This window comes from Nematolebias whitei, chromosome 9 (genome assembly GCF_014905685.2).
Source record: "Nematolebias whitei isolate Nwh7 chromosome 9, NemWhi1, whole genome shotgun sequence".
Taxonomy (NCBI): domain Eukaryota; kingdom Metazoa; phylum Chordata; class Actinopteri; order Cyprinodontiformes; family Rivulidae; genus Nematolebias; species Nematolebias whitei.
Window position 1 is genome coordinate 36,912,350 of NC_056506.1, and position 26,321 is coordinate 36,938,670.

General features: G+C 38.8%; 2 protein-coding genes across 2 annotated transcripts in view; both read left to right on the plus strand.

The window, feature by feature from the left end:
* The first annotated feature begins 1,077 nt into the window (after positions 1 to 1,077).
* LOC119415160 (olfactomedin-like protein 2B) lies at positions 1,078 to 8,228 on the plus strand. Its single transcript, XM_037682309.1, has 9 exons — positions 1,078 to 1,341; positions 2,202 to 2,474; positions 2,599 to 2,706; positions 3,543 to 3,707; positions 3,818 to 4,022; positions 4,096 to 4,488; positions 4,801 to 4,977; positions 6,463 to 6,659; positions 7,810 to 8,228. The coding sequence occupies exons 1-9, from the start codon at positions 1,078 to 1,080 to the stop codon at positions 8,197 to 8,199; spliced, it is 2,172 nt and encodes a 723-aa protein (XP_037538237.1). The 3' UTR covers positions 8,200 to 8,228.
* Positions 8,229 to 18,886: 10,658 nt separating this feature from the next.
* Positions 18,887 to 26,321, plus strand: part of spidr (scaffold protein involved in DNA repair) — a 57,484-nt gene continuing 50,049 nt past the window's right edge. Inside the window, exons 1-5 of the mRNA XM_037682307.1 lie at positions 18,887 to 18,909; positions 19,165 to 19,332; positions 19,467 to 19,530; positions 19,725 to 19,928; positions 22,760 to 22,902. Of these exons, the coding sequence (XP_037538235.1) occupies positions 18,895 to 18,909; positions 19,165 to 19,332; positions 19,467 to 19,530; positions 19,725 to 19,928; positions 22,760 to 22,902 (594 nt within the window). The 5' untranslated portion in view covers positions 18,887 to 18,894. The remainder of the gene's footprint in view (positions 18,910 to 19,164; positions 19,333 to 19,466; positions 19,531 to 19,724; positions 19,929 to 22,759; positions 22,903 to 26,321) is intronic.

The following is a 26,321-nucleotide window of genomic DNA, read 5'->3' on the forward strand; positions in this document are numbered from 1 at the left end:
AACTTCACGCAGACTCTCTCACTGGTACATTTTCATCTTTAAATCACTTCTTGGTCTGCTGCCTTCATACATCTCCTCCTACATGTCTCTGCGTGAGTGCAGCTACAGCGTGCGCTCTCAGGACATTAAGGACATTCTCAGGGCCTTCTCCTACTCCACTCCTGTTTCCTGGAATATCTTACAAAAAGATCTGAAGCTCTTGACCTTGACCTCTCTAAGTGGCTGGTTGGACTCCTGGCAGGGACCAATGCAGACATGTTCCTGTTTTTAGTTTTCTACATTCGCCTTATAATCTAGCTGGTTTTTGTTACATTTTTTGCCAAATTATTTGTTAAATTAAAAAAAATAAATCTACTCTTTGTTGAAATCAGGTCTCTTGTAAATGAGTCCTCCAGGCTCAATGGGATTTACCTGTCTAAATAAAGGTTGAATGAAAAAAAATTTGTGATTACAGATTATTTTTAATATTATAAAACCAAACAGACATTTTTTTTTTTACATGTAAAACATTTTGTTGTAGTTATCTTCAGTGAAAGTGCTCTTCCTGATATTGTCTATTAAACCTGAAAACAGCCTGCTCTGACTGGTCTGTTGTGAACTTAAATCGATAAAAGCCATTACTTTGAAAGGACACGCATCCCTACTGGTCTTTAAAGTGCCCGCCCTGACATTTGACCAATCAAAATCTCTGTTTAAACTCCATGGATACAAGAGCTGTTCTGATTGGTTGGCATCATTCACCCTGCTGAGTCTAACCTGAGTCTGTGTTCTGCTCCTTCAGTCCTGTGGGGCTCTTCATTCAATGAAGTACTGTACAACCTTATGTAGTTTTTTCCAATGTTTCTTTTTTTTTTTTTTGCGAATTATAATTTTATAGACTTTATAAAAAGGACAGAGCGCACATTTTCTTCTAATATTATTGATTTTATTGTTTGACCAGGATAAAATGCAGACCCGTTGTGACCTCAACATTTAAGCTAATAATTTGCAACCAGAACAACTAGCTTCTTCTTTTGTTGAGTTTATGACTTTTTACGCTCATTCTTTTGATTCATTGCCTGGTTTTGTGAGAGGAAAATGTGGCGCGTTCTGTCCCTGCAGATTTTCTGCTGTGTTTTACGGACACTCAGTGCTCTGGCGGCGGATTCAACCCTGGACTCACCCGGCGAGGAGCTGCGGTTGACCGGAGCCGTGGAGCTCATGGAGACGGACAGAAGTGCTCCCTTCGCGGCTACCAAAGCGGAGGGTCAGCGGGCAGGTGGGCCCCGGCTTCTCGGTGTGGAGCCCACCTCCGAGCCTCTGGAGGATGAGCTGGACAACCAGGAGAATATAATAAGCCAGGTCTGTAGAAAAAAATGTTCCAATTCTAAACGCAGTTTAAAAAATGTGTACTGTAAACAAAAGCAGATAAAAGGTCACTTTTCATCATCATCCAACATGATTTAAATGATATCTATTTAAATGATGACCTTTCAAAGCTGAATTTAAAATGATATGAAATATGACTTATGTATAATTTTAGGAAATGAACGCAGTAATCATTAGAAATTTTAGGTTTTAAAGTCAGAACTGCAAAAGTTAAGTGAATTTCCTGTTTCCAGTAAACATTCAGGCCCATCATCATCAACACAGCACACCACATTTCTAAGTGTTTTTTTCTTTTTTTAATCACTTCTCTAAAACTTTCCATCTTCATCACACAAAAACACACGAGACAAAGTTCTCATCCATTTAGGATATGATGCTTAAAAATATATATATGAAAATGGTTTTGGAGATTGCTCCAGTCGCTCGCGCCAGTTTCAAAATAAGCCAAGACTACAGTCCTCCTTAAAACCCAAGCCAAACCCTCTTATTGCCAGTTTAAATGATGGGAAACACCAGGGCTTTGTGTTTGTGCCCACATTTTGTTGACAGAGTGCATCCCTCTGGTTAATGGTTATGTAACATCCTTCAAACTGCAAGTGGTCCAAACCCCCAAACTGCCTGTTTGTAAACTCCTGCAGCTATCTTTTGAGAGGAGGCTCACCACTGCTGCAGCTGCACATCATCAAACATCCTCCAGCTCATTTTTATATGTAATTATTGTGCCCTTGCTTATTGTACAGGCTGACAGGGAGTTTCACTTTCATCATCTGAGTTTGGGTTTTTTTGTGGGGTGAAAATGTCTAAAATAAGAAAAATTGGTCTCTTTCTTTCAGCTGCTGGGAGATTATGACAAAGTAAAGACCGTGTCATCTGGCTCAGACTGTGTGTGCCGCTGTGTGGTTCGACCAATCAGACGCTCTGACTGCAGCCGTATCCATGAGGGTGATTCTGCATCGCAGTCCCAGGACTTTTACACTGTTGAGACAATCACCAAGGGATCAGACTGCAAGAAGTGTGTGTGCATGGCTCCACCTTCAGCTGTTAACCCCTGCGAAGGAGAGTACAGGTTTAAAAAACTACAGGAGGCAAGCAAAGATGACATCAAGGTAGAAACATGACCATTAGCTTTTGAACAATTTTTTTATTGAAGTAGATTTGACAAACAACGTTTTCTTCATCTTCTGATCCTCTTTTATTCTTCTCTCATTGATCTTGTTTATTTCTGTCTAGATGGCTACCATCATTGACTTATTGGAAGGCTCTATGTATGGACTGGACTTGTTAAAGCTTCACTCTGTCACTACCAAACTGCTGAGTCGGGTGGACAACATGGAGAAGGTGAGCAGGTTCAAACTACAGTATGAATGGTCCCACATTAAGAAATGCAACTAAAGTCTCTTGTTACAGGCTGACAGTACTTAAAAGCCAATAAAGTCCCTTTAGAAAAAGGAAAAATGCTTTATTTATGCAAAAGCAAGGATATGTTTATTTTTATTTTTTATCATCGGGCAAAAAACCCCAACAACTAATGATTAGCAGGACTTTGGCCAATAGTTGCAGAATAACTTTAATGGGACAAATGGTATTTTTCCTCAAAGGGTGACTCTACTGTACCTATATGCTCATTCACAAGTCTTACAGTTCACCTCAACACACGGGTGAGACCTGATGGTGTAAATCTGTAGTAAACCTTATTAGCCTTAATGCTCAGTCACAGCTGTAAGAATAAATGTGACAGTAAATCACGAGCATCGTGAACTACAGATAAACCTTCCGGGTTTTCTAGATTACGTTCATGAACATTTTCTCTGACTTCAAAAATTGACAAATAAAAAAGGAGTGAGTGTCCATATAGTAGCAAAACTACTTTATTTGCCAATTTTGCAGAACAAATGTTATTTCAACTAAATAAAAATACTGTTTGACAAACCGTTTTCAACACAGTCACAGAAGTGGGAAAGTTTATCTGTCACTCACCTGGACAATGAGTTTTACAGATGTGCAGTGCTGGATCAGGATCCTATAACAGTATATCTGCTTCTTTTTTTGCCCAACTAGTTCTTAAGCTTTGACGTTATTTAGCATTTACTTTTTTTTTTTTCATCACTACTTGAATTATGGTTCTTGATCTACTCTGGTGTGTGCGACGTGTCCTTTTTGTTTGTGAACTCCAGGATTTTGCACGAAATTTAACCGAAATGATGAGAGAGAAAGAGCGCATGAAGGAGAAAGCAAAAGAAAAGGACAAAGAAAAGAAGGCTCAGCAGAAGAAAAAGAAAATGAGCGATTTGGAGCGTTCGGGACCGAAAATTGGAGCAGGTGCACACACTCACAAGCAGGTATCACTCAATGGTTTAAAATGCAAAATTCTTAACTACGATGCTCTAACATATTTTGAAGAACTAAAAAGTTCTTAGTCCTCTAACTAAAACCACATTTTTGGTTGCAGAAAAATAATGAAAGCCAATTGAAGAAAAATCAACAGCAAGATGGTTTGGAGCAACAGAAACCAACGAGGAACGAGACAGAAACCAAAAGTTCAGTCAAAGAAAAGAACAATGTGTTTATCAGAGGCGTGACCTTTTACAAAGCAGATGAAGAGAGTTACGAAGGAGAAGAGGAGCAAAAGAAAGGAAGAGGAAAGACTAGTAAGTGCATTAGTTTAAGTATCATTTAGGTCTTACTGTAATCACATTTGTGGCCCCATTTCTTCTTTTGTTTATTTAGTAACCACTGACGCTGAAGAAGACTCACAGATTTATGTCAAGTTGCCATTTGCCACCAATAGTCCTGGACCTTCAAGAACCTTTTTCAGAGAAGTTGACCAGAAGTCCATATCAAAGAGTCAGAGCGATCATTTACCCACACGTCAACCGAAATCAACCACCAAGCCATCTCCCGTCAAACCAACGAAAACGGCTTCACAGGAGGTGACGACCAAACTCGCAGCTGCATCCCATCAAACCCCACCGGTCACCGAGCGTCCTACGTCACCTTCAGACACCAACATCAATCCGCCCAGCGATGCACTTCCAACTGCAGCGTCCCAGCCAAAACCCAAAAGTCGACTCAGCTGGACGGAGAGCCCTGCTGACCAACCCAAGGTCACCAAAAAACCAGGTAGAGATGAGGCTGACACCATCGACTGGCTGATATGTGATTTATTTATTTATTTTTTATTAGTCAGAAAACGGACCTAAATAATGTAAAATATATATATTGAAGTCTTATACCATTCTTCGCATTAACAACCGTCTCAAGCAACTAATTCTGAACCAGAAATGAGTTTTCGTAGATATACTGTCTGGCAACACACCTACTTCATACTAGGCACGTGTAGTTTTTTCTCAAAGCAGATAATAACAATAATGATAATGGTAATAATGATAATAATAATGATGATGATGTTATCTGTTGTGTGTCCTCCTACAGGTGTGTGTAAGGACACGGTAGCCAGCATCTCCGAGCCGGTCCAGCAGAACCTCTACGGTCTCGGGGATGGAGCCTGGATGAAAGATGCTCGTGGCCACGGCAATGTCATCTACCTCACCAATGGTCACTATGGCAACAGTCTACTAGAATTTCGGGATATGGACACTTTCATTTCAGGTATAAGACTTTCAGATTTGAAAAGACAACATAAAGTGAGTCGTTCGCAAAGATATTTGTGTCACTGACAGTTTCTACTGTCTATTCATCACATGAGCGCTCCAAGACAACTAGAATCAACTAGAAATCATACATGACAAAAGGCTGACTGAAACAGAAAACATACTTTTAAACTCGGCACAAGTTCGATTTGATTTTTTTTTTTATTTCACCCTGAGCTGAATTGCCAGTTATACATATAGTAAATCATGTTTAAAATATATTTAATGTGTTTAACCAAGCAAGAGTCATGTAGCTTTTCATTATTTATCAGCTTTTTGAAATACAACTAGTTTAATTTAGGACATTCGGGTAACAATGGGACAATGTTTTCCACAATTGAATTTGTATTTTTCAGCACAAACTGGTTTGACACCCTAAATATGAACTCTTGTTGTTGTATCCTGATGCATGCTCAAAAATCCAGGTAGAAAAATCCAACAAAGTTGTCAGGTCCTCTGGATGGATAAAAAAAAATGTTGAAACATTTCATCTTTTATCCAAAAGACTTCTTCAGTCTGAGGAGCTGCAACAAACTCGGTCTTATAAATAGCCCCTTCTCATAGTGGATCAACCAGTTTGCTGGTGACAGCCAGAACTAGTTGTTCACATGATAAAGGAGGACCATCAGCCTAATGACAGATCGTTAATGCCCAATGTCAATCATTGAGGGTGACAATTGGACACGGAGGCCTCTAGCCAAAAGGATGGCCCAGCACAGAAGAACAACATCACCAGGCCAGGACTCTGCAGTCTACATCTACAGGCTAAAGGTCACTCTTTCAGGGATGAAGATGTTCACAACCTTGATAGAGAGGAACGATGGTTTGAGAGAGGAGTAAAGGAGGCCATCTTTGTGAGGAGAACCCATCCATCATTAAACAGGGGCGGAGGCCTCCGTGTTCAACTGTCCCCCTCTTACAATGCTGTTATTGCCAGTATCACTCAGCCCCCTGTGAATAGTAAACAACCTGAGTTTAGTGCCGCTCCTCAGACTGAAGAAGTCTTTTGGATTAAAGATGAAACGTTTCAACGGGTTTTTTTTAATCCATCCAGAGGACCTGACAACATTGTTAGATATTTTAGTTGTAATTGCAGCTGTATTGGCACATGTTCTAAATAATGAAAAAGAATGTGATGTTTAATAGTTTACAAAAAAGCAATATCAAAGTGCTCTGTCCAAATGTTCAGCCTACAACACATTTGGTACAAGTAGCAAAGTTTTTTTTTGAGATTTAACACATTTTACATGTTTGGTTTGTCAGAACAAACTGTGTAACAGCTATAGAAACCACGCGCCTAAAACTTAAAAGACAATATCTTAATAACAAACAACTGTGAACAGAGTTTATCTAGCATAAACTCAACACATGTGCTTGCACTTAAGTGGAGTTTACCCTGAACTTCCTAAAGTTACTGGTAATCATGTGTGTTTTTGCTGCCCAGGTCAGGCGAGTAATACATACAAGCTGCCCTACAGTTTCACTGGAACAGGTCATGTCGTGTTTAACGGAGCCTTTTACTATAACCGAGCGTTCAGCGGAGACGTGATCAGATACGACCTGAGACACAGATACGTTTCTGCCTGGACAACACTACATGATGCTTTACTGGAGGAGCAAACTCACAGGACACAAACCGAAGTAAGTCTGCAGGGTTATTAGACAAATGGGAAAAACCGAAAAGGGTTTCCGCAGTGGGTGTGTTCAGCATAAACACAAACAAGACTGCAAATCACTAAAGAGTTCAGAAGGACAAGTAGTTAAAGCTGGAAACAATGAAGGGGAAAAAAAATCAAGGAGTTGTTTCAATTGTTTTGGAAACGGCGTTTGTTTCTGAGGAAAACGCTGAGAAAATCATCACCACTGCCACGCTCGACTCTCTCGTTACGTTTTACGGTCACATTTTTACTGAATTATTTATTCTGTTGGAAATGATCAGCTCTAATGTAAACCTGTCATTTCATTTTTATGGGTTTTTTTTTTTTTTGCTTTACAGTGGCAAATGTTTTATTTCTGACCTTTTGAGTCGGAACAAGTTGTGGATCAAATAAAGAAGACCCTCCATTTTTTTTCTTAATACAATTCACTTTTTAGAACAGTCATTGCCTTAACCTCATCTTTAAGCACAGATTTGATTTGATTAAAATCTTTGACTTTGGTTCAAAACAACAAAAATAAACTGTATAAAGCTAAATATATGTTTTTGGAGTGGTTAACAATGAAAAAATCTTTTAGCAGCGCTAATGTGGTAACTTTTAAGTTTATATTGAGTATCCTGATGCATGCTCTGGATGCTTTATATTGAGTAGGCTTTTTTTTTTTTTCAAATCAGTTTCTTATACAAATGGAACCGTACAAGAAACGTTACCGAGATTAAAACGTTTTAGCTGCACTATGTAAAAGGAAAAACATTTATGCATGCACAGTTCAAACCAAAACTATATATTTAGATTAAACACCTCTGTGGCCCCAAGAAATATACTTTTTACTCCACCAGTTTAATAACAGCTGCTAACTGTGTTTGATGCTGAGTTAGTTTGAGTTCATCTGAGCTAAATTCTGTTAAAAGCTTCTTGATGTGATGGAAAACAGTGATTTGTTTTAAACCAAACTAATACTTTATTCAGCTAACAAAACTGCAGGACTGGTGGATAATCATGCACTGGTTCTTCACTTCTATACAAAAGAGGACATGCTTTCAAATTTAAATGATAAATTCTGCCACTTTAAGGCCTAAAAGAAAAAAACTAATTTTTCGCCTCTCTAACTGTTTCATGTTTTTATTTTCCAGGTGGAGTTTGCTGTCGATGAGTCGGGCCTCTGGCTGCTCTACCCGGCTCTGGACACGGAGGGCTTCCACCAAGAAGTGATCCTGCTCATCCACCTCCATCCTCGAGACCTTCAGCCTATACGCACCTTCCGCACTGGCCTCCGGCGTGGTCGTTACGGCAACAGCTTCCTCGTGTGTGGCGTGCTGTACGCAGTGGATAGTATGGAGCGTCGCTACGCAAACGTGACGTACGCCTTTGACACGCACACGCTCACGCACACCGTGCCGAGCCTGGCGTTCACGAACACACACATGCACACCTCGCAGCTTTCTTACAGCCCGCTGGAAAAGAAGCTTTATGCGTGGGATAACGGACACCAGATGATGTATGATGTTTTCTTTGCTTATTAGCCTGATGGAAAAGTGAGTCGGATGGATGTTTAGTGGTTAGGCACATCTTACAAATCAAAACCAAAACAGATGTTTTGTTTCTATATGACAGTGGATCCGCTGGTCTAATGAATGTCTCGCACACAGCGGAGCAGCAGCTGCTCCAAAGGGAAATTTAGAAAACGTAAACCTTTTTAAAATGTTGTCATTCAGGAAATTGGATAAGAAATCACTCTACAGTAAAGCTCACGTTAGTACACAAAAACAAACATTTTATTAGAGAAGCTTCTAATTTACCCCATTAATACAGCTTTTACAAAAAATAAAGTGATGCTCTTGTGTGGCAGAACAAAGAAAGTGAAGTGACCTTTTTTTGGCGTGATGTGCCTGGTAATTAAAAAGTCACATAACACTCATGAAATTGAACTGAAGTCACATAAAAAAGATCTCATTTCAGACCATTTGAGGTTACTTTGTAATGTTTATGGTGACAGGTCACCTTGTGAAACTAATTTTAAAAAACATTCTGCTCTGAAGTAACTTTAAAATCCTGATAAGAAACTTTATACGTCAATGTCTCACTTTACGACAAGTTTAATGGCTTCTTCTCTTTTGCCTTTATGGCCAAGTCTTTGATGAAAAGGGAGATTTTAATATTTTTGAGATTTTTACCTGAATACCGTATTTTTCGCACTATAAGGCGCACTTAAAATCCTTTAATTTTCTCAAAAATCGACAGTGAGCCTTATGTATTAATTCTGGTTGTGATTACTGACCTCGAACTGATTTTATGTGGTTATTGTGAATGAGTTGAATAAAGTTTGACTATCAGACTGTTTTTGTTTCACTTTAATGCGCCTTATAATCCGAAAAATATGGTAAATAAGAGATGATAATAATGCTGTTGATATACTTGTAGTTTTTCAGAACCTGGAGTTTTGGTAAATTACAAGTTTTGTTGAGAAAAATTAAAAAAAAAACAATTTCAAAATTATTATTTGTGCTTGTATCCAACAATATTTGATTCTGTAATGAATCCGTGGCTGCATTTTATGATGAGGCCAAAGTTTGTACTGTATTTTTCATTAACTGTACTGACTCTGTTGTAAACTCTTGAAACAGAAGGAAAATCCATTAATGTTAAGCAGTTTTCCACTCGGTACACATCACATAATGTTTTACTTTCTAAATACCAAGACAAGGTTGATTATGACTGCATACCTGCAAGTTTCTTTTTTTTATTTGTTAATTTATAATAAACATTTTTAAAAGACAAAAGTGATTGATTCTTTTTTTTAGTTTTCCCCTTATTCTTTTTCACACTTCATCCTCCTGTAGCTGTCCAGCCTGTCGTGGACAGTATTTTTGGGGTCTGATTTAGTTTTCCTGGAAGCGGCAGAGCCACTGGATGGATCCCAGGGTGGAAAATAAGCGCCGAGCCAGATGCCGGTGAACTGCGGGCGCTCAGGACTCAGACTAGACTACTTTTATTTTTTTTACATGTTTGAAAGCCTCATGTAGATTTAAACAGGGTGACAAATTGCTATTTGTAAGTCAAATAACCTTTGCATATCCTTCCAGCCATGCTTGGTTCAGTTCTCTTCGCATTAAATTTCTTAAAAACGGGAGAACTACACGAATGATTTACTTCAACAATAGGTGTTCAAAGGCAAAGAGCATGCTGGGAGTTCATATCTGCTTCATGGACTTCCTGATGGGCCCTTTGCACTCGTGTTCCAGCTTTAAGGAACATGGTTTAATGGACCCCAGAGAACCCACACATACATCAATTTTTCAAGGAAATGTGGAAAAAAATATTACCTCCTTCTCCCCAGGCTGCAGTTTCACTTTCACTTTATTTCTGCAGCAGTTTCCATACAATGACATACATCATATTTATATTATCACCTGCCACCCGAGGCAAAAGGGTGATGATATTTTTGCTCATGTCTGCACGTGTGTGTGCATTCATTTGTTTGTGAAAACAAAATATCTCCTGAACAACTGCACGGATTTGAATGAAACTCTCCGAAATGGAGCATTTGTGCTAAATCTACAACTGATAAACTTTGGAGTCCACTCCATTAAAGATGGCCGTCACAGCTAATCGACTTTGGCCAACAGCACAATGGCTGTAACTCAGTCAGTTGTACAGAAATTGGGTTAAAATTTAGCAAGGTAGTAGCCGAGAGTCATCCTCAACATACCTGAAAGCACAAGATCTCACAGTATTTGATGCGGTTGCACATAAGAGCTACAACTTCGTCACTTCTCAGCCCACCATGATGTTTGTTCAAAACTTGTAAAATGCAGCAGGTTATAAGCATTTGTTCAAAGAATGCTAGGCCTTTAACTTGTTACAGTATTTTTCTTTAATTTAAGTTTAAGATCTGTTAAGATTTCAAACAAAACTGTTGAAAAACGACTGAACATCAGACAAATGAACTAGAAACACATGAATTCCTGCAGAAATGTTCCACTGAAGTACTCTTGATCCTCTGGAGATGACATCAGAAGTTATATAACCCTTGTGTATGTATGTGTGTGTGTGTGCGTGCGTGCGTGCGTGCGTGCGTGCGTGCGTGCGTGTGTGTGTGTGTGTGTGTGTGTGTGTGGTAAGTGACCACCTAGCAGGGTGCAGAAGAAAGACACTCATTCACAGCAAATTCAGAAACTAAAGAAAGTTTGTTCTGTGCAACTGTCAAGTTTTGAACTAGTTGCTTTAACTTTTTAAATGCCTGGAGGCCACACACACTAAAATCTACACTGAATGTGCCATTTGTCCTTCACAGACGCAGTACATCTGCCACACACACACACACACAGTCTGGTTTTAAGATAGCAGCTGTATCTTAACACACATTCCTGACTGCCACTGAGCTAAATCTGAACAAAGAAAACTGTTAAAGACAAAAATGGAAAGAGATCACAGGGATCATCTGGTACACTCAGATCCTCAGAGGTCATTTATATTTAACTGCACAAGATGAACAAAGACTGAGCGGCGTGTGTTTAGAGGGAAATTAGGATTTAAAAGCAAAGGAATGAAAAAAGAAAAATGGAGTGAGTAAGAGGTTAAAATCCGGTCACAGAAAATAAAGTTGATCGGGTAACAAAAACCCCTCAAAACTTTCAGTGAAGACTTTGGATTTCATCTGCAGTCTGCACGTATATGATATAAACATTAACACTTGTTTTAATTTGGTGAATTATACTTTACAAAACACTTGGGAAAAGTATCCTGCCAAAGTACTGGTATTACAAAAAAAAAAAAAAACCTATGTGTAAAGTTATTATTTTGTCAGTGATATAACTAAATTATTGTGGGTTTCTAACGCTTGAGACTTTATTTAACGTCTGGCACTATTGTTTACTTTTTCTGCTGATTTATCCTCATCTGAAAACTCTTCATTTCAAACAAAATAATTCACTGGAAGCAGTAAAAGATAACAGTTTTAATAGCGGGCTTTAGATCAGCACAATCAGAGTTGTAGTAAATTTATTTATTTCTGTGCCTTGATTTGTTGATGATACATGAATATCAGATAACTAAACTCCACGGAAAGTTTGGACCGTGTTCACTAAATGCTTTTACAGATTTGTTCCACAGATGTAGCCAAACATGAGCAGAACCAGGTGTAGATCTCTGCCAGCCGATCTTAGCTGCAGCTTTCCTCACATGTGAACTTTGTAATAGTGCCACAACATTTAGCAGATTTCACCTTTCTCTCTCTCTCTTTTTGAACAGAATGACACCATCATCCCTTCAAAGTTGTCCTATTTTACATTTTCTGGCATAGTTTTAAGTTTTGTGATATTATTAACGAGTTTTGTATGAAGTCAGGTTGTTAACAGAGGTGGTCATCAGAAAAGAAGTTTCTGGATGTGACATAAATAAAATAAACCTTTAATAAAACAGGCAGGACATAATTAACATGTTCCCTGTGTGAAAAACACAGGTGGTGCAATATCACAAGATCTCCTGAGCTATGATGGTGCTCAGGAATGTGATGAGGAAGAATCAGCCACTACTACATCGTATTTAGCTACAGGGGCGATTCTAGAATCTGACCTTTAGGGGTGCTTAGCCCCCAGTGTTGACAACGGCTCTTGAACAACGTAGTGGCCATTGGCATCAGAAGCATTTGTAAAGTGTGGGGAACACCCTGGTAGTGGCGGGGGGTCCTCCCCCATAACATTTTGAATGGACGCCATGTCTTGCATTCTGGTGTATTTTAACGAGTTGTTAAACATCTATGTTTACTTAGTACATAAGTTAACACTTGAGTCAGTAACTATTTTAGAGTGCATGGCACAACAAGAAGTAGCGCTAAGCTAGCAGTGCACAATACAGATGTGCTAGCTAAGATGCTATTGACGTAGCACTCCACTTTATGTTACCCTAATAAACGCTTTGTACAAAATCAGTTGTACAAAGCACAAACACACAAAACAAAGCACAACTAGCTTTAAGCATTACAAAATTAAAAAACAGTTCACTGGAACTCCTCAGACTGATGAAGCCCTCCGGATAGAGGGCGAAATGCCTCTATAAAAAAGAAACTGTCCAGATGACCTGACTGAGAATTATTGGATTTGGTACCTGGATGACTGAGCATGAACTTTGTTGTTTAAGCATCAACCTTTAATTTTACCATTAACAATGAAATTATGACAAAAATGGAGGATTTACTTGCAGTTACCTTTGTACAGATGAACATGTGGTACTTCCTGTTTATCACTACTGCATTCAGCTGATTATGAGGTTGCCCACCGGCCTTTATCCATATTTTAAATTTTTCCAAACTTTGTTTTGTTTTGGAAATGTAATAAACTGTATTCCACCCTCTAAACACTCTGGGTAATGCTGTCTGAATTACATACTCCCCACTGACAACGTTTAATCATTTTTCTGATGATTTTTCACGAAATTCCTCTTACTGCAAAATGTTCATAATGCAAAACCCTGGCAATGTTGTTAGAGGAAAAGTGGGTGGAGCTCCTGCAGTAAGGGGCGTTTCACTTTGGGACAAATTGAGGTCACTGATTGGTCAGTTGCTGACAAGCCTGCTGGATTGATTGACAGGTGGCGGAGAATCTGATTTGTGCAACAAAAACAAAAATAAAGACAGATTTTACTAGCCTATTTAAGAGTGCCATAATTTATTCTATATGCATGCAACAAAAAACAACTTTCTGTTCCAAGAGGAAGATTTATTTATACACAAATCAGGTCCATCTAACCACAGATATGTAGGAGATATGAAAAATGCATTGCAAACCAGAGCTCGGGTCACAGGAGGTTAAACTGGTTTGACCCCAAAAGCTAATCAGTTGTAGATGTACATCAAACGAGAGAGTTTTATTTAAATATGTATTTTGTAGATATACTGAGATTTGTTTAAAAAAAAACAACAGTGTGTGGTATGTTTAAAGTAGACTATTTAATCCAGTTCAGTTCTATAATCCGTTAAATAAGAGCTGAGTCGTCCTGCAGCTGTATCTGATGAAGTTTGGCTTTACATGTACATAAAAATGTATTTATAAGCAATTTTAGAACAACAGTATGGCGTGTTAACATTAGGGGCACCCAGTGTACTTTCACAGTAGACGTTTTTCAACTTCTGAAGAGTTTTCTGAAAGTGCAATGTTCAGTTTTAAGGCAGAACTTCGGTTCTTTTCGGAGGAAATGCTGAAAAAAAGATGTGGACGATGAGAGAAGAACAGACAGATGCGACCAGGATGAAAAAAATCAAGGAGAAAGGAAGCAAAAGATGAGAGACGAATAAGAGTGAGAAGAAGAGAGGGAAGCAGAGCTAATGTGCAAACCAGACACTAGACTTCAACATCTGGTTTGTTACTTCGATCATCTTAGACAGAGAAAATTACAGCCAGAGCACTGACAGACATAAGGCTCCTGGCTTCTGCTGCAGTTAATGGAGATGGCTCAGAAAACACATGCAGCATACTGTAGGATGAAAGTATTAAATGTTTAAAAGCTGATGCGTGTTAAATCATGAATCAGTCACACCCACACTACTTTTATTTTAATATCGGTAATTTGAAGTCAGAAAGTGAAATAAGACAGAAAAAGCACATTACAGAAAGGAAAAAAGTTTTGCACCTCTGACAAACTCTTGCCCTTCACAGCCTAAAAGCCACAGCTTGTAATAATCACCTTTTCCTGTAAGCCCCAAAAAGAGCAATGCATTTCTGCTGAGTGCTTTTTAAACACAAATCTTCCCCAGTTTTCCCATGAGCCGAGACCCAGAGACCGCAAAGGAACAAGGTCAGGGATCTGAATGTGACTCACATCCTCCATCGTGTCGCTTTTCTCCTGGAGCTCCTTTGATTGGATCAGAGATTAGGAAGCTGCTCATTTTAGTTTGATGCAGATTAGCAGTAAAGAAACGCTGCAGGTATATCTGCTACATTAATCTGAGCCCATATCATTAAGCACAAGATTGTTTGAGTTGTTTCTAAAGTCAGGATGCATGAGAAACTCTGAAGGACATTTAGTGAAAACAATCACTCTGTAATTCTCCACTCTAAATATTAACCCATTTTCTCCAATAGCTAGGCTTTTCCTACTTTCCTACTTTTTAGCTTATAGCTCGTTATATTATTATTGTCAGAGTCAGAGTTTCTTTATTTGTCATACGCACCGCATGTGGTGCATGTGGTGGAACGAAATTGTGTACACAGAGTCACATCCAACAAAAGTATAAAATGTAAAAGAAAAACTAATAAGATCTAAAAAAATGAACTAAGAAAAATGTCCAACTAAAAATACACTTAACTAAATTAATAAAATAAATAATAATTATTTGTTATTATAAATATATTATTATTATTTGTTACAATTTTTTAAAATTCAACCTTTATTTAGACAGGTTAATCCCACTGAGCCTCAAGGGCTCATTTACAAGAGAGACCTGATTTCTTAACAAAGAGTGATGACAACAATGGATAACAACGACAACAAAAGGCAGTCAAAAAAATAGGCAAACAAATTTAAGTTTCCCTTCTTTTATTATTATTATTATTATTATTATTATTATTATTATTATTATTATTATTATTATTATTATTATTAACAAATCGAAACAAAATTTCAAAAACAATTTCATTCCACCTCATGTACCACATGTGATGTGGATGACAGTAAAATCACCTTGAACCTAAATAATTTTTGCTTTTTCCTTTTATTTATTTATTTTTTCCCTATTGCTGTTTTGAGCTTCTAGCTATTGTTTTGCTACTTCTAGATTTTAGCTAGCATTTTGTTTGTTTTAGTTTTAAATTAGCCTTTTGTCATTTTTGTTTTAATTTTGTTTTAATTTAGATTCCCCCCCCCCAAAAAAAATAACAAACAATATTTGCTACAAATGTAGCAGTGTTTTTTTTTTCAAGCCACAAGCTCCCATCACCACCATCAACTTCCCCTAACAAAATAAAAAACAAGAGACAAAGTAAACCAGCGAGTGCAGTATTTGTTAAATTACCAAATAACTGTCATGCTAAATGACTGAATAACTGGAAAAAAATAACCACCCCATATGTGATTTTAAAATAGATAAACTTCCCCTTTGGATATTAAATTTTCATAAAATAAATGTTGCTAGCATGGTCTTTAATTTATGAACACAATTTTTCTCCACATAAATGTTTAATTTGGAACAATCAATACATCAAATACAAAAATAAATATTTATATTTTTTGAACTTGTGGTACATAATTATAGTATTTCAGCTACTTAATAATGGGAATTTGCTGAACTACTGCCTGCAAACATTTGATTTTTCTGTAACACCAAAATAATTTGCTATAGTAATGCATGCTATTCCCTCTGGTATTTTAACTTTATTAAAGAAAGCTGAGAAACCAGCCGTTATTCCACCATTTGACCCTGCGGTGACACCAGTTTGTTGTATATGCTGATTACTTTTGGTCAAATCCAAAAGTAATAACCGTAAATAATCATTACTTCAAGCAGATATTACCACTACCCCCTATGTTGTTCATTACTGGGCTGGAATTGTAAATGGGCTGAACTGGGTCAATGTGTGGAAATTGCCATAGTATAAATAAAGTGAGAGAAGTGTCTTATAAATTAATCCATAGATATTACCCTGGCAAGCAGTACATGTTAAAATTTAAGAAAGATATGTGTGAATTGCTCTTTGTGTGAGTCTGAACCTGAAACCATGATCCTCCTGTTCTGGCTCTGTCATACTACTGCCACCTTCTGGAAAAAAGAAATCTGGCAACCATAGAAAGACTGACTCTAATTTCTGTTTAACTTGAAACAATGTACTGTTTAGAGTTCATGATGTCAAAAGCAAAAAACAGAAAGAACCATATATTCTAAGCTTAATAATACTCTTAGGGGAAATACCACATACACAATGAAAGTTTAGTCACTCTGTTCCCTCTTTGCAGGCCTTCCAGAAGGAGTCTGAAGGAGTCATTGTAAACATTTGTGACTGTAATAAGAAAGCTATAAATAAAAACATATGATTTGTGCATTGGGCAGCACAGTGGTGCAACTGGTAGAGCTGCTGCCTCTCAGCAAGCAGGTCCCGGGTTCAAACCAGGGCCTTTCTGGGTGGAGTTTGCATGTTCTCTCCGTGCATGCGTGGGTTTTCTCCAGGTGCTCCGGTTTCCTCCCACAGACCAAAAACATGCATGTTAGGCTGATTGTAACTCTAAATTGTCCCTAGGTGTGAGTGAGAGAGTGAATGGTTGTTTGCCTCGTTTGTCTCTATGTGGCCCTGTGATGGACTTGCGACCTGTCCAGGGTGTACCCCGCCTCTCGCACAGTGATTGCTGGACATGGGCACCAGCGACCCCCGTGACCCAAAATGGAATAAGCAGGTAAAGATAATGGATGGATGGATGGATATTAATGAAAGAGATCTGTGCAGACCTGCAAGACTCCAGTCCAGACCCACTTAAGGATAATAAAAAAAATCTTATTCTTTTGACAGAACGTTTTCTAGACACGTCCATCAATAAATGTTTTCTAATCCAAAGCAGTCACTTTGTACACCGATGCTTCCATGTGTTTCGGGTGGCAGCCATCCCCTGCACTGATCGCTGTAATTTTGAAAAATTAGCGCTGTTGTTTGTGATGTAATATGAATAATTCACATCAAACATGTCTCTCGCTGTATTTTTATTTATTCATTTTTTTTTACTGTAAGCTTTAAAAAAAAATTTATTCACCTTATTCCTACGTTCCATGATGCCTTGCGTGATATATGCGCACAACTTCTGGTGGAGCAAAAACTGCGTTTGTGTATGTGTGAAGAGTGTAAGCGAAGTTAGTCCTAGCTTTATGAATTTCATTCAAACAGGACAATATAAACATTCCGCTGCCTGCTGAGGAGGAGGGATGGAGGTCAAGCTGAAGAAGTGGCTGCAGATTACATCTACCAGCATAATTAGCTACATCTACTATTTAGTTCATTGACTCAGTGGTGCAAGGATGACACGCAAATTCATGAAGCGTTCCTCATTTTCACTTTTCGTTTAACACAAAACAAGTTAAAGTTCCTCCCCGGTGTCTTTCCTCTGCTTTATTCAGAGATTCAGATATTCTTTATTGTCATACGCACCCCATATGGTACATGTGGTGGAACGAAATTATGTACGCAGGGTCCCAGTTACATCCAACAATAAAATGTAAAAGGAAAACAGTAATAAGATCTAAGATATGAACTAAGAAAAACATCAGCTAAAAATACGCTAAGCACTAATAGCATAAAAACAATAAACACAATACACCGAACAGCAGCATGAACATGAGTCTGTGTGAGCAGATGAGCACAAATGAACACAGCAATATGAAACAGATCAGCAGCAACATGAAACAGATCAGCAGCAACATTATGTGATCTTTCACAGTGATTATCCTGGTTAGATATTCATGTGTCTAACAGCCTCATGGTAGAAGCTGTTCCTCAGTCTAGTGTCTACACTTAATGCCCCTTAGCCTCTTTCCTGGGGGAAGTGGGGCAAAGGAGTGTGTGTGCTGGGTGAGTGGGGTCCTTCTTGATGCAGGTGACCCTCTTCCTACATCTGGAGGTGTAGATGTCTGTGATGGTGGAGAGGCCGACTCCAACTTTTTTGTAAAACTAACTTTACCGCCGTGATGATTGATGATAAATTGTTAAGTTCAATGCAAAAATCAATGCTGACTTGTTCCTGTTTTTAGTTTTTTTTAACCTAGTTTCATAATGTAGCTCGATTTTATTTAGTTTTAGATCACATTTTTTTATTTACTTTTCATTTTATTTGCATTTTATAGCTGATTTTGGTTTTGTATAAATAAAGGTTGATTGAATGAATGAATGTTTTTGAGATTTATAGTGAGCACTTTCTGGAGTGTCATGACAACTGCTGAGATGCTGTCAAGTAGACTTGTAGAGAAGAATAGCTAAATTCTACAAACAACAGGTTGTGCAACAGTTTCACTTGCGCAACCCGCCCGCCTAGAGCCGCGCGTGTAAATAATTCAAACACACCCCTCGCAAATGAGCAAAGTTCTTTTCGTCTCTGGTTAGCTTCATTTGAAACGCAAACCCACAATTCAGCAAACACCGGCAACTTCCCAGAAATGAGTTAAAAAAAAGTTATATTTTATTTTTTGCATTATGTGAGCACTCACATTCGCAGCAACAGTAGGTTGGAGTTCAGTAGTTTTCGTCTTGATGTCTTCACGAAAGGTAAGAAGACTAGCTAACTAGCTTGCTAAGTTATGCTAATGGCTAGTTTGCTTTAGCAACCCTTGTTGTCCTCCAGTGTTTTGGTTCCTCTCAATCCGCTGAGTGTACATACCGGTTTACGAAACATAATTTTAATTTTTTTAACACTGAAATAGCAGACACCTGTCGTATTTGAGTTTTTGAGCGAAACTGTACAAATAAGTACCCATTAAACCATTTAATTATAATAATAACGTTAGTTTTGGTCATCCTCAGCGTAAAAAGTACTCGAAGAAGGATGAGGACATACAGCGGGCTTTCTTTCCGGATGCCGATGACAGTCATAGTCTCCACCAGAATGTGGGGAGAGAAACTTCACTCCTTTCATCCAGCAGAAGTTGGGCGAAGTGTGGAGACAGCTTTTTGGGCACTACGGTGATAAAGGTTGAAACTGCCTGATGATGCTGCAGTGATGCATATGAATAATTTTGCCTGTCACATTATCATCCACCTGTTTGTAGTATACTCCCATGATCAGACCTTTCTGATAGTTTTAGTGCTTTTGGCTTTTGCTGCAGAGCCTCCAGCCCTCAAGAAGAAAGCTGTCAGCTGTTAGAAGATTGGCTCAGACACCTGCTTTAGGTAATTTTTAGAATCCTACAAATAGTTTTGGTTATTGTTTGTGGTGGGTTGTGTCATTTTCTAATCTTTAATGTGTAAGTACTACCTGGGCTGGAAAATGCACACTCAAAACACTTGGTTATTTGTGACATTATAAGGTTAAAATAATTTCACTGGATCTTGATGCAAATGTTTTTTGTGTGTTTTTCCCTCAGTGCAGAGCAGTTCTTCTCAATGTGTCGAGTACCCTGTTCATATTGCGTGGAGCTCCAGTGACACTGAACATTCTGATGATGAGAATCAGGAGAAGAAAAAGTCTGTCGTTCCACAGCAGCAGCGGTGGCCTCAGCGACCAGAGAAACCCACCGCTCCCATTCAGTCTTACATCAGAGCTCTGAGCATGCTCACTGCTGATAAAGGTAAAGGAGGAAGTCTGTTCTGACTCACCTATATTTCAGGTTATTGCGACTTTGAGTTGTTTTTTTTTATCCACACTTGTTTTATTCATTTATTTTTTATTATTTTACTATAAATGCAAGCCAGAGTAAAGAAAAAAGTAGCAGTTTTGCACCTTTATGACCCTTTTCCAAAGTGTGTGTGTGTGTATATATATATATACAGTGAGGAAAATAAGTATTTGAACACCCTGCGACTTTGCACGTTCTCCCACTTTGAAATCATGGAGGGGTCTGAAATGTTCATCTTAAGTGCATGTCCACTGTGAGAGACATAATCTAAAAGGGAAATCACAATGTATGATTTTTTAATAATTTATTTGTGTGTTACTGCTGAAAATAAGTATTTGAACACCTGTCAAAATTAATGTTAATATTTGGTACAGTAGCCTTTGTTTGCAGTTACAGAGGTCAAAGGTTTCCTGTAGTGTTTCAGCAGGTTTGCACACACTGCAGCAGAGATTTTGGTCCATTCCTCCAGACACATCTTCTCTAGATCAACCAGGTTTCTGGGCTGTCACTGAGAAACAGTTTGAGCTCCCTCCAAATATTTTCTATAGGGTTTAGGTCTGGAGACTGGCTAGACCACTCCAGAACCTTGATATGCTTCTTACGGAGCCACTCCTTGGTTCTCCTGGCTGTGTGCTTCGGGTCATTGTCATGTTGGAAGACCCAGCCATGACTCATCTTCAATGCTCTAACTGAGGCGAGTGGATTTAAGACCAAAAAGTTCTATTTTGGTCTCATGTGACCACAGAACTTTCTCCCATGACTCCTCTGGATCATCCAAATGGTCATGGGCAAACTTAAGACGGGCCTGGACGTGTGCTGATTTAAGCAGGGGAACCTTCCTTGCCATGCGTGATTTTAAACTATGACGTCTTAGTGTATTACCCACAGTAACCTTGGAAACAGTGGTGCCAGCTCTCTTCAGGTCATTGACCAGCTCCTCCCGTGTAGTTCTGGGCTGATTCCTCACCTTTCTTAGGATCATTGATACGCCACGAGGTGAGATCTTGCATGGAGCCCCAGTCCGAGGGAGATTGACAGTCGTGTTTAGATTCTTCCATTTTCTAATAATTGCTCCAACACTTGGCAATTGCCTCGTAGTCCTTTCCAGCCTTGTGGAGGTCTACAATTTTGTCTCTGGTGTCTTTGGGCAGCTCTTTGGTCTTAGCCATGTTAGTAGTTGGAGTCTTACTGATTGTGTGGGGTGGACCGGTGTCTTTATACAGCTACCGACCTCAAACAGGTGCTTCTAATTTAGAATAATAAGTGGAGTGGAGGTGGACATTATAGAGGAGGACTAACAGGTCTTTGAGGACCAGAACTGTTGCTGATTGGCAGGTGTTCAAATACTTATTTGCAGCAGTAACACACAAATGAATTATTAAAAAAATCATACATTGTGATTTCTGGATTTTTCTTTTAGATTATGTCTCTCACAGTGGACATGCACCTAAGATAAAAAAATTCAGACCCCTCCATCATTTCTAAGTGGGAGAACTTGCAAAGTTGCAGGGTGTTCAAATACTTATTTTCCTCACTGTATATATATATATATATACACACACGCACACATTTAAATTAGCCTCACCTATAAAGTGTTTTCTTCTGGCTAAATAGTTTAATTTTAAAACAATTCACTAGGACAGTGATGACGTTTGTTGATTTTGTTTTACTGTTAATTAAGGGTGTAATGGTGTCAAGTCATGGTTTGGTACAACAGGAAAATGAAACATGCACATCTTTTTTTTTGTGTCTATTTTAAATAAACTATAACCCTACAAGAAACTGAGACAAGTCTAACAACAGTGTAAGATTTGTCCGCAGGTGACTTCACTATAAAATTAAAAAGTTGATGTTCTTGTCTCTTTCCTATAGTGATATATAAATTGCGTCCTACAATGTGTCAGGCAATTGAAGAAAATCTGAAAAGTGACAAATAATGTGTATCTGTCTTTTGTTAAGACTCGTGTTCTAGAAAAGTGCTGTATCCACCGCTTCCAAACTCGTTTTTGTACATGTGGCATACTTTGTGAGTGCAGCTTTCCAATACAGACAGTCTGTGCACTCCAAGTGCAGGACAGAACCTCTACATATCTAATCAGGACTCATACTCACACCTGTATGCTTATGTCACAACTCAGTTCATCCAGTCAGAAAGACTGGGTATGCGCATGTTTCCACTGATAAAATGATCACTCGCATCCATAATAATTATTATTTAGTTTCTCAATGTAAACATTGAAGTTTCAGTTGGAAAAAAATCTTCTGGTACTTCCTTTAATTTCAGTGTCCCAGCTCCAAGAGCAGAACTTGGGTGCAGTTTGTACTCATGCTCCCTCGCTGCTCTGGACTTTACCTCTGTAGCTCACACAGCGCATACTGCTTTCCAATAGTGGGGCGGCTGTACGAATGTTAGAGCTTTTTGTCAACCAAATAAAATAAAAATGTGAGTGCACTTCTTACTTTACATTATAAACTTAATTGTCAATCAAAATTGTACAATGCACCATGCAAAATTGTATGAAATTTTGTTGAATTTTTCCACAGCAGTGTAGGTGTACATAATTTACATGAATTTATAGACTTTGGTGTTTAGAGTAGAAGATGCAATTCTTGTTACTTCTTAGGATGGTACACTGAGTTTGCAGTTACTCACAGCATCAATTCAGTTACAAGATGACTTACACGTCAAATCAACTTGAAACCAATTTTTTTTGTTTCTTTGTTAAATTCAAGTGGTGTGTGCATATATTATTTCATTTTCCTTGCTTTCTGTGTGATTTTAGAAGACGTGCCTGTTATAGACACAGACAGTGATCTGCATGAGTCTGAGGAAGATGCTGAAACGGACTCTGGGCAAAAAATCTCAGACTGTGAGTCAAACTCTGCTGATGAAAGAACAAAAGACTTCCCTGTTGAATCGGCAAACGTGAGTGAATTATGGTGATGCAGATAGTTTTCATTACAACCAACAACAGTGGAAAAACTAATTGTATTTATTAAACTTGTTTAAATGTTAACTTAAATGACAGCACAGTTTTGCTGCAGGGGAATTAAATCTGTAATTGATCAAGTGCACTAAAAGCAAGCTCAGCAATCATGACTGAAGTTGCTTAGAGGGACACTAGATGGAGCTACAACCTTTCTTTAATTTTGTATTGGAAATTCATAGCATCAACCACAAGAAAGTACTCTATTGACTGATATAAATCCAGTGGGAGAACAGACAGCGTTTTCTGATAGTCGTAGTTTACAACTAAACCTTTTTAGCTTTGCAGCTATTGGGCAGTAAATTCTAATATTTCAGTATATTTAGTTCAGTTTAAGTATTTGCACTTTGATCTCTGTGAATTTAATTTTACTGGTTGTGATTGTATGCAGTACCACTAGGTGGAGGTCTTCTCTGACGTACTTTGGTGTACTGGGATAAACTCAGTCGCAGCATGGAGTACTTTCTAGAATCAGGTTATGTTCTGTCAGAACTCACGGGCTGAGGGAGCAATAAAACTCTGGCTTCAGGGCAAGGTGTCTGCTGATGCCTGGCTTATGCAAAGTAGCTGTTGTGTTAATGTTACGCTCGACACTGAAGCAATGCAACCCTTTCTATTTTAGAGATGGTTCAAATCTAGTTTCCAGTGGTGCTGTAATATTTAAATGAAGCAAAACATTAAATATCTGTGCTTCTGGGGAATATATTTGGATCATTATGAGCAACGTGTTGACCACTTCTCCCTCAGATATGGGGAGATGTTCCTGCTTTTTTATTTCTCTTTTAAATCAATTACCTTTTATCTTTTTTTTTTTTTGCCTTATTTAGAGAAAACATTACTTATTGATCTAAAAAAGTTGAATCTGGTCCTCTGGTCATTCAAAAAAACAAAACAAAAAAGTTGTAGAAACGTTTCGTCTTTCATCCAATTTTTTTGTCTTGTTTTGTTTTTTTTGAATGTCCAGAGGACCAGATTTAACTTTTTTTTTTTTAGATTTTTCTACCTGGATTATTGAGCATGCATCAGGATTACTTACTGATGTTTTCATTGATTTATTTTTTTCAGTAGATACCGGTAGTTTCATAATTGATAATGATTTTAAATGCTCTTTTTGTTGATAATAGAGAAGACTTCTGTCGTTTCTTTAGTATTGTAAGTGTCACTGACGGTGTGATTTCCTTTTATGTGAACCCTCATAGATGCCCCAAAGATTTGGACAGTTTTTTTTTTTTTCTTCTTCTCATAAGTCATTCAGCAGCAGTGTTTATTCAAGGCAGGGCTGGCGTAGAAAGAATGCACAAGGAGTGGTGAAGGTGTTGCAAACTGATTCAAGCAAACATATTATTTCATTTTAGTTTTTATGGGATGCTTGTGCATAATTAATTACCGGTAGACAATTTTGGCTAATTGCATACCGATGCTAACCAGATAACGTTTTGTTTTTAATGCCCTCATTCAGCTGAGTCAATGATTCCTGACTAAATTACTTTTGGCTGCTTGTAAGACAATCAGTTTGTACAAGTAACTAGTAGCTTTTGTAAAAATAAAATAAAATTTGAAGTTTGCATCTTAAGAGGAAGCCTGCTGACAGATTACCATCACTTCCACAAACCATAGCTACTTCCTCTTGTCACAATTTCAATTTGCTGCTATCAGCTCTTCAAGGTCATACAAGACTCAAAAGCACCAAACACGAGGTTTGTGGTCAGAAGACAACATTTTTAAAGTCATAGTTTTACAGATATAGAATCATTTGACTTTATAAATTCAATATTTTTTTTCAGTTTTATTAGTACATGTATCAGGATGTAAATAAAGTGACAAAACATCTATCCATTATCTTTTACCCGCGTCTTCCTTTTTGGGTCACGGGGGTCACTTTTGCCCATATGTAGCAGTCACTGTGCAAGAGGCGGGGACAAACTTTATAACATGTTGGTTGGTTTATTGCATATAGCTCTTTATTATTACTGACAAAGGTGAAGTAAGATGATTGTGTTTTTACCCGTTTCTGTGTGCGTGTGTTTGTGTGTCTGTCATGACCAAAATGTTTCCTGACCTACTGGCTGGATTTTAATTAAACTTGTTGAGTTGAAAGTATTTATTGGATGCTCATCCACAACTGATTAACCTTATGGAGTCAACTTGGTGCCAAATGGCTGCTACAGCCGACTGACAGTAAAAAACAAAAATGTGTATAACTGTCAGTTTGACAGAAATTCAAATTAAATTTACGTGGTATTATCTGAGACTGATCCCCAACACATACTCTACCATTGTACAAAATCACAGAAATGGTTATAACTCTGTTCTAATTACAGATTTTGATCCATAAGGGGTCGAGTGCAATGTGGGATGGGTGGTGGCCGAGGGCGGGGACCTTGACGGTCTGATCCTCGGCTACAGAAGCTGGCTATTGGGATGTGGAATGTCACCTCACTGGTGGGTAAGGAGCCTGAGCTGGTGTGTGAGGTTGAGAGGTTCTGGCTAGAAATAGTCGGACTCACCTCTACGCATGGCTCTGGAACCAGTTTCCTTGAGAGGGGTTGGTCACTCTTCCACTCTGGAGTTGCCCCTGGTGAGAGGCGCCGAGCAGGAGTGGGCATACTTATTGCTCCCCATCTTAGTGCCTGTGTGTTGGGGTTCACCCTGGTGAATGAGAGGGTGGCCTCCCTCCGCCTACGTGTGGGGGGACGGGTTCTGACTGTCGTTTGTGCTTATGCACCAAACGGCAGTTCAGATTATCCACCCTTTTTGGAGTCCTTGGAGGGGGTACTGGAAAGTGCACCTCCTGGGGACTCCCTTGTTCTGCTGGTGGACTTCAATGCTCACGTGAGCAATGACAGTGAGACCTGGAGGGATGTAGTTGGGAGGAATGGCCCCCCTGATCTGAACCCGAGTGGTGTTCTGTTGTTGGACTTCTGTGCTCGTCATGGATTGTCCATAACAAACACCATGTTCAAACATAAGGGTGTCCATATGTGCTCTTGGCACCAGGACACCCTAGGCTGCGGTTCGATGATCGACTTTGTCGTTGTCTCATCTGATTTGCGGCCACATGTCTTAGACACTCGTGTGAAGAGAGGGGCGGAGTTGTCCACTGATCACCACCTGGTGGTGAGTTGGCTCCAATGGTGGGGGAGGATGCCTGTCAGACCTGGCAGGCCCAAACGTATTGTGAGGGTTTGCTAGGAACGTCTGGCAGAGTCTCCTGTGAGATGGAACTTTAACTCCCACCTCCGGGAGAACTTTGAACATGTTCCAGGGGAAGTGGGGGACATTGAGTCAGAGTGGGCCGTGTTCTGTGCCTCTATTGTCGAGGTGGCTTACCGGAGCTGCGGCTGTAAGATTGTCTGTG